Source organism: Motacilla alba, chromosome 1A (assembly GCF_015832195.1).
Source record: "Motacilla alba alba isolate MOTALB_02 chromosome 1A, Motacilla_alba_V1.0_pri, whole genome shotgun sequence".
Classification (NCBI taxonomy): Eukaryota; Metazoa; Chordata; class Aves; order Passeriformes; family Motacillidae; genus Motacilla; species Motacilla alba.
The window spans coordinates 14,386,100-14,405,585 of record NC_052031.1 but is presented as its reverse complement, the minus strand read 5'-3'; the positions used below and the strand labels follow the sequence as shown (position 1 = coordinate 14,405,585).

The window sequence follows — 19,486 nt, the reverse complement described above, 5'->3', positions numbered from 1 at the left end:
GCCCATCCTCATGTTGTGACCTTTCACTAGATGAAGAAAACTTTCATCAGGGGCAGAGACGGCAACTTCAAATCCCCAGAGGTTAAGTCAAGCTCTGACTTCCAGAGCAGAGGAGTACCCTAAGGAGCCTGGCAAACCACAGTCTTCATGATAACATGGGTATCAACAGCTGAAGCATTGCTGGGTGTTCATGTCAGTGTGACTTAAGCAAAGGCTTGTAAGGATGGTTTTCCTCAGGGCACCTCAATGCTGGAGTGTTCTCAGCACCTCAGCTCTGAAGGCTCACTCCTGTCATGAACACAGGCACCCAGAACTGAAGTTGCAACCCGAGGCCTCAAAATGCTATTTCATGTATCTCCTTTGGAGGTTTTAGGTATCTCAGGGAAATGTTTATCAAAGGTTCACTTTGGCCTAGGGAGGATGATCCCCCCTGGCTGCTCTGTGGGCAGTGGGGGACAGCAGGAACCTGCAGTTCAGTCCAACCCAGCCATGCTGCAGCGCGTGGTCAGACACATGGTCTGCGCCTTTCCACTGTCTGTCACGGGGTGCCACAGCTCTCAGCTCCACCAAGTCACAGCTGCCCATTGGAAATCCCTGCAAAGATTATTTTGGCAATAATCTGAGAATCCAGAACTTGCCTTTGGAAAGACAATTTAGGGACTGTTAAAGATGCCTTGGAGGAAGGTCTGGGGAGGCAAGCTTTGCTCAGAGCTGGCATGCCCAGCAGCCCATCAATGACTTAGGCCTCTTCAGAAATGAAGAGTACCATAGCCGAGCTCTGTCCACACTTCCCACTTCAGCTCAGCAACAACACAGGATTGCAACAGACAGTGCTTCTTATTCATCTCTATTTTTCCCATATGATCTCTGCAGACCAATCAGAAACAGTTCACCAAACAAAGATAAGCAATATCCCAGAGAACTTCAAGAAATTACTCCTTATCACCCTCCTGAGGATAGGCTCAACGGTCAAGGCCACAGTTAAATCTTCCTTTTCTTGTAAAAGTTAACTGAAGTTAGTTATTAAAGTGCTGGCAGTATTTAGGGAGGTTCTGAAGTGAAGAAGAGCACAAGATACCTGCACTGCCTGTGAAAATTTCAGGGACATCTTTATCCAAAAAATCTTGGTGTCGTTTCTTCTGAAGAGCTTCCTGGAAGATATACCAGGTACAACTTTAAAATTTTCATTTTAGATGTGGGATATGTGAAGTAATGCTTATAAATGAAATGCTCCTAGTCATGTGTTTTATTTTTTGTGAAATGTAACAGTTTCCTTTATGGAATTTTTTTTGTTTTTTTCAATTGTTTATCTTGCAGAGAAGTTCAATTTGTGACTGATATGCATAGATTTAAAAGTAAGATGGCCCATGTTAATATTTAATTATTCAATTAAAATTACATATTTTTGTGTACTTCTTAGTCAATATTTAGGATAAATCAAAAAAGGGAAAAATATCCTTTTGTTAATCCTCTCAACAAAATGGCACACATGAAAATACACATTTCCAAGATTTCACAGAGCTGAGGGATTAGCAGTGGAGTTGGAGATTTTTATGTGTGAGAAATGGCAGTGCTTTTAATTTCTGAGCATGAGAACAGGATAAGAGGCTATATGGATTAAAACTGAACTAGAATGTTGTCTCTGGAGTTCCATTTCAGAACTAGTCGTGGTCAATAGTGACTGAAAGTTGTAGCCACTCAATAGCTGTGCAGTGTGAGCTTGGTCCATGCTGGTGTTCCTCATGTGTGGGTGGACACATTGTAGAAGTCATCAGAAGAATTGTCCCCCAAGGAGCTCAAGGCACTCGAGAGAGGCAGTGTGGGTTACTGGAGTGGAGTACAAACTTCTCTTTTAAGGAATTTGTGAAGGATATTGGCCTTCATCATGCTGGTACTTTTCACAATATCCTCCTTTTCTTTAAAGCCTCTAAAATAAGTAATGTCTAACTGATAAAAAGACCTCCCTATACTGAGGGTATCCCACCTTTTTAAAGATATATGAGAAGAAAAAGAGAGTGAGCAAGAGGAAGGCAATGCTGGCTGCAGTTGTGGTATCTGACAGCTGCTGTCACAGTCTTGGAGGAGGAAATGAGGCAGGAGAAGCTTGCCTAGCAGCAGTGGTCATCTATCTGCAGCAAGGTAGCTCTGTGTGGTCCTGTTCACCTGCCAGGGAGCAGGCTGAAGGCACCTTCCAGTGCACTGCAGGTGCTTGGGCTGGCTTGGTTAAACCTCACTGAAGCACAGCACTGTGGTGTTTAATGCAGACTTCAGCTTGGCAAGGCTCCTGGTCTCCCCTGCAGCTCTAAGCCATCAGCCCCCAAGGGAGTCTGTAAATTGGGGGGCATTCAGGAGGTAAAAAACACATGCAAAACAGTTACACCTTCAATAAGACCAGCACTAATAAACCAAAGGATGTTTAGAGAGTTGTAAAGAAGATACTGTGTGCTCCCTGAGATTGGGGCAGTAAATTTGGCCTGAAGAAAGAAGAAAGGCTGGGCAAGGGGCAGGAGGGACAACTGAAGTACTCTCAAAAGCTACAGCAGCTACAACACTGAGGAAAATCTGAAATGAGAGTCACCCATACACTTCTTTTATTTTTATGGCTTATGAACTTTTCAAAGGGTACAAATAGTACATCTTGTGCCCTATAATGTAATGGATGAAACTATTCCACAGGACTTTCAGCAATATCCCTCTTTGTGACATGAAGTCTAAAAGGCAGACACAGAGACTAGGAAACAGAGCAATTTTAAAACCTTTATTAGATAAAACAACTTCTTGCAAATCTAAGTAACCATGATTTATCAGGGAATAAACTGAACTGATTAATTTTTTCATTGAAGTTCTATCAGCCTCAGTTTTGGAGCTCTGATCCCAACAGAGAGAGGGACAGCAGTGCAAAATTACAGATCAGAGTATTATTTTAACTGACTTTGGATCGATGGTTTGAACGAGCTTAGATTTTGAGCATTTGCCTGCTAGAATAATTGCCTGCCAATTTTTGGAAAAAAGAGTAAAAATGTTTAACCCATTGCCAAAATAGTGAATCCTTTGTGCAAGAATAGTATGTCAACAAAATATCTAAGATGTTCGTTGACATTGTTTGGACTTCTACACACGTCTATGAATTTCCACAGAATGAACAACAAGGAAACTAAAATGAAATCACTTCAAATAGGTCAATAATAGGCTCTGAGCTGTAGCAAAGTTTCAAGATGGGATTCACATTTTTATGCCAAAATTGTCATAGATTAAAAGCTTTTCATCTGTTCCTAACTATGCAAGCAGCTTTGTGCCACATTAAAATCTGTGCTGTGATTTCTCCAAATGTTGAGTACTCACAGGTCTGAATTAGAAATGTATGTAGGTTATTTCAGCAAGAGTCAGATGATAGATGTGGGCAAGGAACTGGTGCTGGTCAGGCGTCTGTCAAGAGACCACCAGCCAGCACCAAGGCACCATGGAGCATTTTCATTAAGGGAGAGAAAATAAGTTTAAAGACTCTATTATCAGTGTCCCAAAAGACTACTTGCTTCCTACAGCACATCTTAATCTCTGAGTCAAAACAAAATAGAACAGGATCAAACAGATTAGTTCCAGTTGGAAGGATCTTACAATGATCATCTCGTCCAACTGCTGCTACAAAGAGCAAGTTCCACAGCTTCTGTCTGGGACTAGTACTATATTAAACATTTAATGGTGGCTTCAACTGAGAGAAATATTTTTAGATAGTACAGGTTTAAGGTGAATTTAATGTGGGAAGAATGTGTGGCACAATGAGAAATGCAACAGCACAGTGAGCAGCACAGTGATGGCATCAATTAATTGCTTCAAAATGCCTAGTAGCATTGACTGAAGTGAGTGATGAGCAGATTCATTCTCATGTGTAATATGGGCTCCAGGGGTCATTTCTGGAGTGACCCAGGACAATTTCTCTTCAGCACAAACATGCAAATATGGGTTGAGACAAGGCAGAAAATAGCATTCAGGTAAGACATTGCAACAACTGTTTGTGAACATGAAGCAGAGGAGAAGCAGCCCAGACAAGCTGTGGAAATAAATCTTATAAATAACAAGCAGCAATATTATGCTTTTTTACTACTGAGCCTGATCTCCTTGTCACACAAATCCAGCCCAGTACATTCAGCCTTGTCTCTGAACCCAAGAGAGTATGGCTGAGCCCTGCCTGGGCTCTGCCTTTCCCCTCATGTGTGGGTTACAGTGAGCTCCCAGCCCTCTCAGCAGTGCCACAAAGAGAAACTGCTTGGGATCTGCTTGTTTGTTCTTTAGGAAATTAATTTCCTTTGAGGGAGGACGTTTTTGATTGTACACGGCTGAGTGAGAGATAAATTAACTCAAAATCCATCTTGTCCACTTTTTGGCTGCATCTTTAGAAAGAAATTCTTCATGCTCCAGTGAAACACTGCTCTGCAGTGGGAGGAGGAGCAGGGCAGGAGATCACCTTGGCAAAGTAAAGCGGGTGTCTCAACCATCCCTCTTTTGATCTTCAAAGGTGGTAACGCTCAGTTTGGAGCTCACTCAGCTATGCTATGGCTACCTGCCCCGCAGTACATAAGGAGCTTACCCTGTTCTTCATTTCTGGTTTTTAAGTGCCTGGAGCAGAGAGGAGCACACACAAGTAACCATCCTATCCTGACATTTCGGGAGAAATGGTTGAACCTGTGGGTAACCATTATGTTATAGCCAGACCTGTATACTCGGAGAATGCATTCAATGAAGAGCATGAGAAATTGCACAGATACCATAAAACCTTTTGGGATCACCTGAAACTCTATTTTAGGTAAGGAGATTTTTTTTTTTTTTATTAGATCTAAGAAACAGTCCTGACTGCTCTTGGACAGCATGAACGCCATCTTGACAGTGCCCATCTCCCATTCCAACATAGCAACTGAAAATTCATTCACTAAATTCAATGTCAGATTTTTCTAAGGGATTTTAACTGCTGTTACCCTTAGTAAGCCTTCCTACAGCTGTATCTAAGGTAGCTTCTCTTTTTCTGAGCCCTTGCCAGCACAGACTCTAGGAAGACCTTACTGCACCTTACTGCACCCTTTCAGTACTTAAAGGGGTCTTTTAAGAAGGACATACTCAGGCTTTTTACCATGGCCTGTTGCAGCAGGACAAGGGATGATGATTTTAAACTGAGAGAAGGTATATTTGGACTGGATATCAAGAATAATTTTTTATTTTGAGAGTGGTGAGGTACTGGCACAGGTTGCCCAGTGACATGGTGGATACCCTCTCCCTGGAAATGTTCAAGATTAGATTGGGCAGGGCTCTGAGGAACCTGACCCAGTGGATTCAGGCATACCTGCTTATTGGGGTGTGGGTTTGGATTAGGTGGCCACAGAGGTTCCTTTCCAACACAAGCCATTCTAGGGTTCTATGAGAATTTGGTTTGGAAAGGACCTCTGAAGGCCACTGGATGTACCTTGAAGCACAGATGGCAGTGCAGGTTGATCAGGGCTGTATCTGGGTGAGATTTTGACTTCTGGCAGCCAGAACCTGAATCCTTCCACTTTCTTCACCTCTCTGAAAGAGGCTGCAATTCAGTCAAGCCATTCACTGACAAAATTTTGTCCCCTTGTGCCTTTGCAGCTGCTCCCCACAAAGGGCCAAAAAAATTGCTTTGGGTTTGTTTCCAGTTGTTTCCTGGCTGCCTGCGTACCGCTTCAGGGAGTGGGTCCTGAGTGACATCATCTCCGGCATCAACACGGGGCTGGTGGCTGTGCTGCAAGGTACCTCTGGGAAATGTGTGTCCTGACACAGCCTGCCAAGCCAGGTGCCAAGGCACTGCTGGCTTCAGCCTGCAACACACACGTTACCTTCCCTGGGCCTGTGTCTTTACAGGTCTGGCCTTTGCTTTGCTGGTGAATGTCCCCCCCAGTTATGGACTCTATGCTGCGTTCTTCCCTGTCCTGGTCTATTTTATCTTTGGTACATCCAGACATATCTCAGTGGGTAAGTTCAGGCACACCCCTTACCCTCCTCACTGATGAAGAGCTACATGCTGCCTCTTCGGATCTTTTAACAAGTGCCTTGTGCTGCTCAGGTCCCTTCCCTGTCCTGAGCCTCATGGTGGGAGGAGTCGTCACCAGGCTGGTCCCCGATGACAGCACTGGAAATGGCAATTCCACAAATACCTCAGCAATAAATGATGAGAGGGTGATGGTGGCTGCATCTGTAACCTTCCTTTCTGGGGTTGTTCAGGTTGGTAAATGTGTGTGTGTGTGTGCACACCTATGTGAATAGATGGAGCGTGGCCTGACCTTCATCTCTGGTTTCTGCTGTTCTAGTTACCAAAGTAATCCTCTTTCACTTTCCATGTAGCTGACCCTGGATCACTGATTAGGAGACATCTCTTCCTTCCAGTGATCAGGCACTCACATGTGCTGTGAAACCCTTGGTTTTGCACAGGCCTGAGCCCACAGCCCACACAGCTGCAACCTACACCTACAGCAAAAAACAATCTGCTGGATAGGAAAAAAATAGCTGTGAAAGTAATGTGAATGATGCAGATGCACCAAGGGGGGGGGGGGGGGGGGGGGGTAAAAGATATTTGGATTTGTTTTTTTAAAAAAAACCATTTATCCTTACTCCCTAATAAAGAATTCCTACGGTCCCTCCCTTCCTAACATACTAATATACTTGTTGCTTTGTGAAACACTTGTACTGTGTGAAAATATAGGAACTGAAAACCCTAGAAATAAGGACATATATTTTAGCTATAAAATAAAAAGAATGGGTTTTAACTGCTGTAGCAGTTACTCTTACTAGTAATATGCCCTCTGTTTCTAAATGTCAACTTTTGTTGCAAGTCTGGTGACAGTACATTCCTTAATCTCTGGATGGATGGGATTAGGTGAAAATCTTTGCTGTCATTAAATATGGCTGTCTTTCTTTCAAAGATTGCTTAAAAACACAAATGAATCCCACTGATCTATTCTCATTTTGTGTTTCAGTTGCTTCTGGGAATTTTCCAGTTTGGATTCATCGTTATTTATCTATCACAATCATTAATCAGCGGTTTCACAACTGCTGCAGCTATCCACGTTTTGGTATCTCAACTGAAATTCATGTTTCAGCTACCTGTCCCTGGATTTAATAAACCATTTGGCATCATCTATGTAAGTGCAAGGTGTTCATCATTTGCTAATGCTATTGATGTACCTGGGATGTATTTCTCACTGTGTATCACAAGGCAGTAATGACAACTCAGCAAAAAAATGCAAGCAGGAGGAAAAGCAGGAGAAAAATAAGAATGTGTTGTTAGTATTTAGCCAATCTTTAAATTTCTTATGAAGCACCAAGTTACACCCCATTGGGATAATTAGATAATATTTACTTATTTTGTGTTGGCATATTTCAATTAAGCTTTCAGCTCTGCCTTAAGGATTTAATTATTCATTTTTACTGGACTGATATTATACATATTTAATTTGCGTTTGACTCTGTGAGGGCTGTTGGATGAGAAAGGAGAGACAAGAAGAACAGGAAGGAAGGAGTGGAGAGAAGCACCTGCCCAGCAATGCCACTGCTCACATTTCCTATCACGGACTTGCCCGTTGTTCCAACCCTCCCTCAGGGGCAAATCGGGAGGAGAGGGCCACAGTTGGAAAAGGTCTTTTGCAGATGCTTCTATCATTTGGCAGAGGCACATACATTCAGGGGGGCTTGCAGTCCACATCATACCACAGGGAATAAATCCCAAACAGCACAATCCTTAGAGCTGCTCAGATACAGGTTCTTCAGGAAGGGATAGTGCCATTTGTGCCAGGGCTCAACTGTTTCTAAAGCACCGCATGTTTCTTCCTGATTCTGCAGACCCTGGAGAGCATTTTCAGCCAGATCACAAAAACAAACGTTGCTGACCTTGTCACATCACTGATTGTCTTGCTTATCGTGTTTGTGGTAAAAGAAATGAACGATCGATACAAGGAAAAGTTACCAGCTCCCATCCCTATCGAACTCCTTGTGGTGAGTCACTTCCTTTGATTTTGCAATTGCTCCGTGTTATGACATGGGAAGCAGAGTTTTAACTATTTCTTCTCCTGTTATCCACTAAATGATGCATTATTATTTTACCTTTCAAGAAAAATTTACAACATTCAGGAGCTATTGTGAGATGTTTTACTTCCACATAGCTGTTCTTAACTGAACATATGTGTGGTGTTATAAACTATGAATTTTTTCCTTGGACAGAATTGGCTCTCACACCAGCCAGCTGCAGTCTCACAGCGAGGCCCCTCTGCACCACACCTGCAAGCAGCCACTGAAGTCCTGGATATCTATGGCCAGACACAAAATTATTTTGCCCTCCAGCAGCAGAAGGTTTTGCTCACTCTGAGCAGCAGAGGGGTGGAGGAAGCTTCACAGGGCCAGCAAGCCCCTAAAATCCTGGAGGATGTTGTAGACTAAAGCAGCACTTGTTTTCCCTCAGAGCCATTACAGCACCTTGTTAGAACATACCTGGTTTACTGGGTGGGATGCTCTCTGTTGCTAGTAAGATATTCTGTCACAATCTGTGTGATTTGTGAATGTAAACCCATACCTGTAAGGTCATTCAGGAATGACATCTGAATAGCAAAGGGATGTGAAAGCTTGGGGCATAATTCTGCCACTTGTGATGAGGCTGGACAGTGTGTAAGAGAAGGAAGGGAATGGTGTTTAATAGATTCTTCACACTCTTGCTTTAATATGCCTAATGGAGGTGTGGCTTATTATCTTTCAGACAATCTTAGCAGCACTGGTTTCCTATTTTGTCAACTTTGAAGAAAAATTTGAAGTAGCTGTCGTTGGAAAACTAGAGGAAGGGTAAGTGACTTACAATTCACCAGTGGAGCAAGACGTTCTCCTTAGTTCAGCAGTGTTGAACGAGTTCAGCTAGGTTTCTGATTAAAATTATCTGCTTCATCTTCTTCAGTAGGTAAATAAACATTTTTCTCTCAATGATAGGACACACTTTTGGTACACAAAAGTTACACTCTAGAGCACATCTCCTACTCATCAAGGAGTACACTGAGACATGAAATAATTGTGTCCTTCACTTTCTGAGGCAGCTGGTGAGCAGGAGGTTGATGTTTGTCCTTTTTATCGAACTACTCACTCCTGAACTCTTCTGTTTCCCTCACAGCACATGCACAGTTCAGCAGCACCACCAGCCCTGGGAAGCCACCAGGACCCTGCACAATTCTCCTGCCTGGTCCCATGACCAGCCATCAGCATCTCTTCAGCACCATTATCCTCCAGAGGCCTCAACATTTGCCCATCCAGGACTATATCCACATAAAGATTATTCCTCCACATGTAGGATATATAGCCTTCATCTGGCTATGCCAGAATTTTGGCATAAAGAATCAGGTGGCACATGTCAAGTTAAAAAGAGGGAGTAAGACATTCACTAGGACAGCAGAGTGAGTCTGGGGTGGTCTCTGTAGCCCCAGGGGTGTTAGTAAGTGAAGCTTGCAGACCAGCAGCTATTTCTGCTCATGAGTTTCCTTCCTTCAGATTTCGGTTCACTGGAAAAAAAAGAAGGGAGAAAAAGAAGTCCAGAGGGGAATTCTCCCTAGGACCTGCAAAAGACCCTTAGGCATCTCCTTAAAGAGTTGAGTTTTTTGTCTTTCAGGTTTCACGCGCCTGTTGCACCTGATGTAGGCATCCTCCAGAACTGTATTGGTGACAGCATTTCCATCGCCATTGTTGGGTTTGCAGTAGCCTTCTCCGTGGCTAAAGTGTATTCCATCAAGCATGACTACCCAATAGATGGCAACCAGGTAGGCAAATAACTCAGAGATCCATATACTGCATTTATCAATGGGAAATAAGTCATTTTAGGAAAGCTTTGCCTTGTGAATAACTGTCACAAACCAGCTCTTAAGAGCAATCTCTTTTATTTTTATTTCAGGAACTAATTGCTTTTGGGCTGGGTAATATAGTTGGTGGATCATTCAAGGGATTTGCCTCCAGCACTGCTCTGTCAAGATCAGGTGTGCAGGAGAGCACAGGAGGCAAAACACAGGTACAGAAGACAAGTCATGATGGCATTTAATGAAAGACAGCTCTTTTTTTTCCTAGCTAACCATCATGCCTGTGGGCACTTATTCATTGTGGAATTGTTCTCTCATGCAGATTGCTGGCATTATCTCATCTGTCATTGTTTTGGTTGTGATCTTGGCCGTTGGGTTTCTCCTGGCACCGTTACAGAAGGTATTCACTGGTTTCATCTAATGCTTCGTCCTGCTTCCCAAAGACAGGGCTGCTCTCTGAGCACCCTGAGAGTGCCCATAGACTTCTGTGGGAGCCAAAAAGGTTTGAAAAGCTTGGTTCTTTTTCCCACGTAATGCCAGAAAGGACCCCTACATCTGGTCCCTCAAAGGGAACACAAGTACCCAAACACCAAAAACCATCTTTCAGGTGCCAAAAATAATTGAGATTTACAGCCTCAATCAGACACCTGCACTGCACCATAGTGCAGTGTTGGATGTTCCAACAACAGCAGTGTGCACTGGGAGCAGCTCCTGGCCTTTCAGCTGGACTTTGGCCCTATATTTATGATCTTTTAATTCCTAATGTTTTACATTTTCTTTGATTACTTAAACAAGGAACATGTGTTTTGGTCTTTTTAACAGTCAGTCCTTGCATCTTTGGCTCTTGGCAATTTGAAAGGAATGCTCATGCAGTTTAAGGAAATAGGCATCCTCTGGAGAAAGGACAAGTATGACTGTGTAAGTTGAGTTGCACAAGCATCAGAAGTTAAATGCTCTGAAAAAGTAATCTACCATACAAATGTCTTTTTTTTTATCCCTGTTTTACTTCACTAAACTAAATATCCAGATATCTACTGCATTGACTAAGCATTCAGGGACATTCCTCACAATCACACAATGTGTCATATGGAAGAGACACAGCAACAAACAAATGAAAACTGGGACTTGAAGGGTCTACTCCAAATGGTAAAACATGTGGCTAGAGGGCAAGACTCGTTACCTCTCAGAAAATTTAGGCTCACAAATGGTTCCAGGCCTCAGTTTTACCAGCTATCAAATAGTTATTTGCCCCATGAAAATGCTTTGAGCTTTGTGGCTAAAAATTATTCAGTATTATCTAGTAATTTATCAGTTGTGTACACTCACAGCACCTATATTTGCACATTTACAGCTCTCAGCTTTACCAGATTTCTGATTTACCTCTAATCTTGCCTTTCTGCTGGATTTTCATTGAGCATTTAGTGAACCACCTATGCCATTTTAAGCCTTTATCATCTAGAGATTGCTGTCCCTAGAAACACTCCCTGGTGCTGGTTGATGACTCTGGCCCTGTTTTATAAGAAAAAAACCTCACCAAAAGCAGATGGACCAGATGCTGGACCAGATCTGAGATCTATCTGCTCCCACCCTGAGCTCCTGACCCAGGTTCTTGACATGTTTATAATGTTGCCATCCACCGTGTCCTTCCAGGTTATATGGGTGGTGACTTTCTTAGCTGCCATCTTTCTTGGCCTGGACATTGGACTAGCAGCAGCTGTGGCGTTCCAGCTGCTGACTGTGGTGATCCGCTCCCAGATGTGAGTACTTGTGGAATGCAATGGTATCCTCCTGTTATAAGTTTTCTCCCTCTGTACAGAGAAGGGCAACAGCCCTGTCTGTGCCTTGGTCTGCCCAGGCACCATGCATGGAAAAATAATTTACAGGCATAAACCTTTGCATGTGGGGCTTGCCTTAGTGTGCCACCCCAGCTGAGACGGTTTCATTTGATCCTTCTCATCCCCCAAGTTTCGATGTGGGACACAAATAACTGTGTGTGTGTGTTTGTTCACAGTCCAAGCTGCACTGTTTTGGCCAATGTTGGGAGAAGTAACATCTACAGAAACAGGAAGGATTACACTGATGTAAGAAATGTCTCATTTCTTTTACCACGTGCTGCGCTTGTGCTTCTATAGCAAACATTGCCACTGACACTTTTGCTTCATTTTACAGATCTATGAGCCAGAGGGAGTGAAGATTTTCAGATGCTCCTCCCCAATCTTCTTCGCTAATATTGAATTCTTCAGAGAGAAACTCATCACTGCTGTAAGTGTCTGGGGCTGTTCTGAACATATGAATTGTGTGACACATGAGGGTGGATACAGTTTCCCAATAATTACTATATGTGCAGTGGTTCCACAGTTCATTGGTGAATTTTATTTATACTGTTGCCACTACTGTACTATAACATGTATGCACACACCTCGGAGAAAGTGAGCAGCCTGACTCATGCTGAACTTACACCATAGCAATGTTTATACCATATGCATACTTATACCATAACAATACATATTTCAAGAAGAAAGGAGTGTAAACATAGATAATATAAGGGAAAATTTATTTTATTTTATTTGCTCTTGTATTATTTACACACAATAAATTCTAGTTTACTCTTGCCCCAAGAACGTAACCACAATGGTCAGAAGAATGCCAAATGGAATCATCCTCTCAAAGGACCAATGGAATCATCCTCTCAAAGGACCCCTTAAAGAGGTCTTAACATCTTTCATAGCAAACTGGTGAATGCAGCCAGTGTTTCCATAACCAGCACAGAGACCCAGGACCCCTTAGCCCCCACTGTGTGAATGAGGCCCACCATCCCCAGCCCAAACACAACTTACACCATGACCTCCCCTTCCTGCTGCTCTTAGTGGGGAGTCAGTAAGCAGTGACTCCCCTGAGCACTCGTAATGAGCAATTCAGTCTTCCCATGAGGGACTGAAACTGGCAGAGGAATGAGGGAATCTGACGCATTTGGTTCTCCATGTGTTTGGCTTTCACCTCAGAAGAGCCTGAAGCTTTTTTCTGTGAGTGCAGATGTTCACACCACTCTTTCTAACACCTTTCTCCTCTATACACTAGATGGATGAGGCAGAAGACTTGCAGGAATTTAGTATTTTAGCCTAATTTTATTATTTGCCTAATTTACCTGCCATCTAAATCTGTTAAAACCAGCTCAGAGTTTCAAGAGACATATGCAGGCAACATGATAAAATCTGACTTTCTTCTTCAGGAAAAAGTGTGGGTGAATGACCCACGCTGCAGTCAGGAGGCACAAAGCAGATACAAACCATGGGCTCTCTGATCTTGGCTGCCTCAGTGATCACCTCATAATGCAGATGAGTAGGAGATGCCCGCACTGTGCCAGCCTGCTGGAGTTACTGGTCTGTGCTAAGCACTGTCACTGCTATAATGCTGTCCATGCTGGTGTCCTAAAGCAGTACAGACAGCCCTGCCTCATTTGCAGCCATTCCCATTGACATCCTTCCAACCTAGAAAGAGCCCTTGCTTGAATTGTGAAAAGTGGTAGACAACATCAAGTTCAAACTGTGGTCATCATGACTGTAACAAAAACCTTATGATATGCTTTGTCCTTCCCCTGGTGTCATAGAGGTGTTTTTTTTGTTTAATTACTCAAAGTGCTGGTTTTGCAGGTTGGCTTCAACCCACTGAGAGTCCTGAGGAAACGCAATAAAGCTCTGAGGAAGATCAGGAAGATGCTGAAGAAAGGAGAGTTGCAAGTGACTCCGGTATGTAAGGAACGCCCCGGGGTGAGGGGGGGAGTTAAGCAACCAAGCTCCCTGTTTAACATGGCAGAGGAGGACCTCATAGCCTCCCTTCTTAATTAGATACACTATCCCCCAAGTTGCCACTTCATGACATAAACACATTTCAAAACCAAGATCTTAAATGGCTCTCACAGTTAAAGATCTACAGATTTACCATGGGCAGAGCTTGTGCATGTCCACTGGAGCTTTGTTTGGCAACAAATAGCAGGATCAGATCCCACAGAAGTGAATATCTTTCTGCATTAATGGTAGGATAAAGCTGGTTTTCTCCCAGCTCAAATCCTGCATGCCTTTTGTTGACTCGTTCCAAAATTACTGAATTAAAATGTGTCTGGCAACTGGCTTCAGGAAACAATAAAAAGCCATCATTAAGTGATTATGATGATGATTAAATAATTTCCATACTTCTCCAGACAAGGGAGAGGCAGAACTTTCCAAGTGGGTCCTGCTCTGTTTCATGGGAAGATCAGTTGTGTTTTGTGTATTACTCTTGCCCTTGTGTGAGAAGTACCACCACCCTGGCGGGGTATCAAAGAAGAGAACTAATTATGACATTTTTCTATGTCAACACAGAAGGGCTTGATTTGCATGGCTAACCCTACATATGAGTCAGAGGAAGAGTTGGACAACAACAACATAGAGGAGCTGGACCAGCCCACGCTCATGACAGACTTGCCCATTCAGATCAACTGGGGCACTGACCTCCCCCCTGGCATCACTGTGCCCCAGGTCAACCTCCACAGCATCATTCTGGATTTCTCATCAGTGTCCTTCCTCGATTTTTCTGCCATGACAGTCCTCCGAAAGGTAATCGCAATTCGTAAGACAAGCAGTGATCATATGAGAGAAAATCTTACAAATGCAGTTACACTTGAGGGATACACATGAGTGAAGGGACCTGGACAGGAGTGGGTCCAGAGGGACCTGGACAGGAGTGGGTCCACCTGAACCTCATGAAGTTCAACAAGGCCAAGTGCAAGGTGCTGCAGGTGGATCAGGGCAATCCCCAGTACCGATACAGACTGGGGAATAAATGGATTGAGAACAGTCCTTCAGAGAAGGAGATGGGGATTCTGGTGGATGAAAAGTTGGACATGACCCAGCAATGTGCATTCACAGGCCAGGAAGCCAATCATATCCTGGGCTGCATAAAAAGAAGTGTGACCAGTGACCAGCAGGTGATTGTTCCCCACTCTCATGAAAGATTCTACTCCACTCTCATGAGACCTCACCCGAGGTAGCTGACCACCTATGAGTCCCCAACACAGGAAGGACATGGACATCTTAGAACAGGTCCAGATGAGAGCCATGGAAAGGACCAGAGGGCTGGAGCATCTCTCCTATGAGGAAAGGCTGAGGGAGTTGGAGTTGTTCAGCCTAGAGGAGAGAAGGCTATGAGGGCTATACTATTAAGTATGACCTTTCCATGCTGAAAGGGAGCCTATGAAATAGCATGGAGGGGGGCCTCTTACAGGGGTATACAGTGACAGGACAAGAGGCAATGGCTTTAAAATGAAAGAGGACAGGTCCAGATTAGAAGAAATCTTTTACTGTGAGGGTGGTGAAATGTTGGAGCAGGTTGCCCAGAGCAGCTGTGGATGCTCCATCCCTGAAACTGTTCAATGGCAAGTTGGATGATGCTCTGAGCAACCTGCTGCACTGTCCCTGTCCAGGGCAGGGGTTTGGAACAAGATGATCTTTAAGTCCCTTCCCACCAAAACTATTCTATGATTCTATTCTGTGTTTGTATTCTGCTTCTTAAAGGCATTGCTACATGGACTGGAAGGCCAGTGGCAAACCTTGAGTTTATGTGAATTTGAATGTACATTTTCTATAGAAAATGTTTAGGAAATAGTTCAAATAATCAATATAAATTGTCTTGGAATTAAAGTGTTGGCTGTGGTATCCTTTCTTCACCTGGTAAGATTTTGGGAAGCTTTGCAGAAATGTAGAGATGAAATATAGCTTTAAACACCCAGCTGGAGTTGGAACATTGGAGCTCCATTTCTGCTCCTGCTTTTGCTTGTCCAGATGACCTTGAACAAAGCAAAAGGCACAACATTTCCAACAGTAGCAGCTACAGTTAACTGTCTGGAGACACAGAGGGTGTGTATTTCCATAGGAACTAAAGACCCACCATGACAGTGGGAATTACAGTTCTGCTCAAGTTCCCAGTTACAAAAATCTCCTCCAGAAGATTGTGAAGTATTTTTTTTTACTTTCATCATGTATCATGTCGATACAACAAAGCCATACAACTTATGAAAGATCACCTACTCCTCTGTGAGCTGAACCTTTTCAATACTGCCTCTTTTCAAAAGGCTTGGCCACCCCTGTCTGCAGCCATGTGAAGAGATTGTCCCACCTCTGTGTGCAACCGAGTTTGAGTCTAGATCCACTTACCATCATAGATCTTAAATATCATAGAGTGTTGGTATATTTGCTGTGGCTAATCACTGTAATGGTAATCAGCAAGCCCAGCAGAATCTAAATGGTGCCTCCTTCTGGTTTAACAGACTTTGAAAGAGTTTGTCCGGCTCGACATTGACATTTACATTGCTGGGGCATACGGTAAGTACTTGCCTTTGCATTGGCTTCACCACAGATGCCTCGTCCCACTGCCTCCCCTGTTGACCACTGAGTATGGCTGTGGAGAATCACCCAGTTTTACCTTCCAGTCTTGGATAGCAAACAAGTCCCACTAAATGGGAAATTGTCCCTCCCATGCTGTCCCCAAAAGGCTGGGACCATACGTGATGGCTCCTTTTTCCTATGGCCACTGCTGTGTTGTACAGCTCTGGGCTGCAGGACCCACCATCATGCAGCCTGGGCTAGGCATTAAATAAGAAAAGGAGCTCAAATTCCTTCCTGCCTGGCATATGGAGCAGAGAACTGCTGCTGATGGGCATGTATGTTCCATCCTCTTGATGTCCATAAAGCCACCTGCTCTGATAAATAAAACAGTGCATCATACCAGCAGCTCCTGTGTTCACTCAGTGGGTATGCTCAGGATACACAATTTCTTCCTTTTTAAGGCCTGCTGGTCACTTGTGCTTTGATTTTGTTCACTCACAGAGGGCCTCCTGGACAAACTGGAGAGAAGTGCATTTTTTGATGAAGAGATTAAGCCATCCATGTTTTTCCTCACCATTCATGATGCAGTCTTACACATTTTGCTGAAGAAGGACATAGCCAACTCCCCCAAATTAAAACTTGCTGAGGTAACACTACAGTCTTCATCTTTCATTACTTTGGTGCCTTTCCAGTATTGCCAGGCTCCCAGCAGCACCCTGCAGAGCTATAACTGTGTGTGCTACATTGTCTCTATTTTCAAAACTGTAGTAATTAAAACTGCAGCTGGTCTCCAATCAAATTGAAGACGAGAGTGGCTCCTGGTTCAGGTGTGTGGAAAGCCATTTCTGAAAGGAGTGAATAATCCCCACTGGTGGCTGGCCTGGCTGTGGACTTCAAGTCACCTCTTTGGGAAGAGCAGAGTGCCCATCCACCATCCACCATCCACCATCCACCTCTGTGGTCGCCCACCCAGCAGAGACTGCTCAATTTGCTGCAGTGGCTCTTGAAAGGCAGACTTTATGCTGCTTGCATATAGGCTTTCCAGCCCTGTCTGTCTTCAAAAGGAGTGCTAAAGTAGTGTGGACAAATTAGTACTGCCAGATTTGGTGATGGCCTTTCTGGGAGTGTTCTTAAATCAAGAGCAAGAAAGGATCCTGTGTACAATAAATGTGTTAAAATGTACCAGACCCAGAATGCTGCTCATGTGGAAACTGTCTAATCCCACTTAACTGAACTGGTCCAGATCTTCTGCACTGACACAGAGATGCAGTGGAGGTCATAAAAGCCTGACAAGTGAGAGCTTCCTTTCTTCTATGTCAACATCCCAGGCATGTTCCAGAGATTTAAAAATCAAGACCTTCTTTAATGTGAAAAATGATAAACAGAAAAAGAAAAGCAATCCATTTCCTAACCCACAACTTCTTGTGCTCGTTGCAGGAGAAGGGTAGAAGCAGCGACTATGCCATCATCCCCAGGAACGGACTGCGCAGCCGGGAGTGCACAGTAAGGCTCTGTCTGTGGCCCTCCAGCTGTAGACAATGCAGCCCAAAAAAGCTGCTCATGGGAATGGCTAGGTCAGATAACAAAAGCTTCTCCATACCTGAGCTCTTGTGCCAGCCCAGGGCAGAAAGCCACCAGACAGTTTATTGATGGGATTTGGCTTAGGGCAAAGCCTTACTGGGGTCAGAGGGATGGGGTTGGCTCTCGAGCCTTGCGGTGTGCACGGAGTAGAGGGAAGGCAGGCAAAGGCTGCCTCACCAGGCTGCCTCACCTGGTCTCCTCACCTGCCCACCACAGCTCCTCCATGATAAAGTCACTGGTGGAATGGCCCTGTGGCAGAGAAGTCAACATTAGTCCAGTTTGTCTAAATGTCTCAGGCAGAAGAGGAGTCTGGAGACAGAGATAAGGGAGGGACACACGCAGCCTTTCAGCACAGACACAGAGAGAAGGGCAGTGTCCAGCACAGGGCAACCCTCTAAGGAGGAAATGTCAGACCCCAGTCTTCCCACCCAAATGCTTCAGGGGATCAAATTCTTACACATAATTTACCAGATGACAGCTACCCTATTCTTAACAGAATGTGGACTTTTTTTTATTCCCTACAGATTCAAACAGAAACAAAATTTTAGACTTAACTTCCTGAGTACACCATCCTCCAGCAACACAATGTCGCAGAAGATGAATGTGGATGCTGTGATGAGCATGAAGACGGAAGAATACTTTTAAATACCTTAAGAAGGATTGACTACTTACAGTTATGTTCCAGGTTTTGAAATGGGCTTGTTAGTCTTTATGTGTCTCTGTATATATAAATGTATTTATGTATATATAGAGAGGCTAAAATCACACAAATTTTCTTATTTCATACCAAAGTTTGTAGACAACCTGTACAGTTACTTGAGAATCTATAAATATTTGAAATCTTGCATTGGATTCCACAGAGTAATAGTTAGGACCAATATTTTATCTTCAGCATGTATATAACTTGAATAAAGCTTTCTTGATGGTTTGTAAGATATTTAGTAAAATGAGTTAAACTTGCTCTCAGCTTACTACCACAGGCATAAGCACAGTGTATATAGTGACTAATGTATCTAATTGTGAAGATTGTTCAGGAAAGACATAGAATTTTCAGATCAAAACAAGATTCATTTATTTGTATTGGGCTTGTGTAAGGTGCACAAGGGAGGATACATTTACAGTGAACGATTGTCTATACACAGAGAGTGAACCACCATGGTTTCAGTGACTGTGTGGCTGCATTTGTCCATGCACCATCAGGGTAGCTCACAGACAGTGAGACCAGCCTGTGACAGACACTGGCCCCAGAACTTGGCTGGAGGAGCTGTGGGTGTGGAGCTGCCAGGTGGGCAGGCTGAATTGCTTGGATCTATGGACTCATGGGCAGAGGGCTTCAGCTTACAGAATCTACTCTGATACTTGGCACAACTGTTGTCAATTAACCCCTGCTGCAAGTCCAAGGCTTGAAGATGAGCTACATCCCAACTTTCAGAGAAGAACACCCAATGCCCACAGTGACAGAACTTTTAACTTCTCATAGCAAGTGCTAGAGGTATAAAAATCTTCAGCCTAGAAGGAAATGGAACCATTCCTGGAGTCTGAAAGAAACAGCACTCTGAAATCACAAGAGTTTATAGTTTTCAAAGCCTAGTTTCAACTTTCAGTCAAGCTGGGATGGCCAGAAATGTGCATTTGGACTTGAAGAAGGGCTGAATGGAAGGAGAAAGTGTTCTGCACTACAGTTTTTATCTTCAGAGTATGCAGGTGTTAAAAACAAAA

The 19,486-nt window shown here is 43.7% G+C and overlaps 1 protein-coding gene across 1 annotated transcript; it reads left to right on the top strand.

Annotated features, from left to right (window-relative positions):
- Positions 1-1,039: 1,039 nt before the first annotated feature.
- SLC26A3 (solute carrier family 26 member 3) lies at positions 1,040-18,568 on the top strand. Its single transcript, XM_038154405.1, has 21 exons — positions 1,040-1,167; positions 4,612-4,801; positions 5,620-5,759; positions 5,872-5,982; positions 6,074-6,231; positions 6,984-7,148; positions 7,846-7,998; positions 8,753-8,835; positions 9,647-9,794; positions 9,926-10,039; positions 10,150-10,227; positions 10,650-10,745; positions 11,478-11,584; positions 11,839-11,908; positions 11,997-12,089; positions 13,478-13,573; positions 14,186-14,419; positions 16,129-16,183; positions 16,688-16,833; positions 17,624-17,689; positions 18,292-18,568. Exons 2-21 carry the CDS (start codon positions 4,671-4,673, stop codon positions 18,313-18,315), a joined length of 2,268 nt encoding a protein of 755 aa, XP_038010333.1. The 5' UTR covers positions 1,040-1,167; positions 4,612-4,670; the 3' UTR covers positions 18,316-18,568.
- Positions 18,569-19,486: the final 918 nt, after the last annotated feature.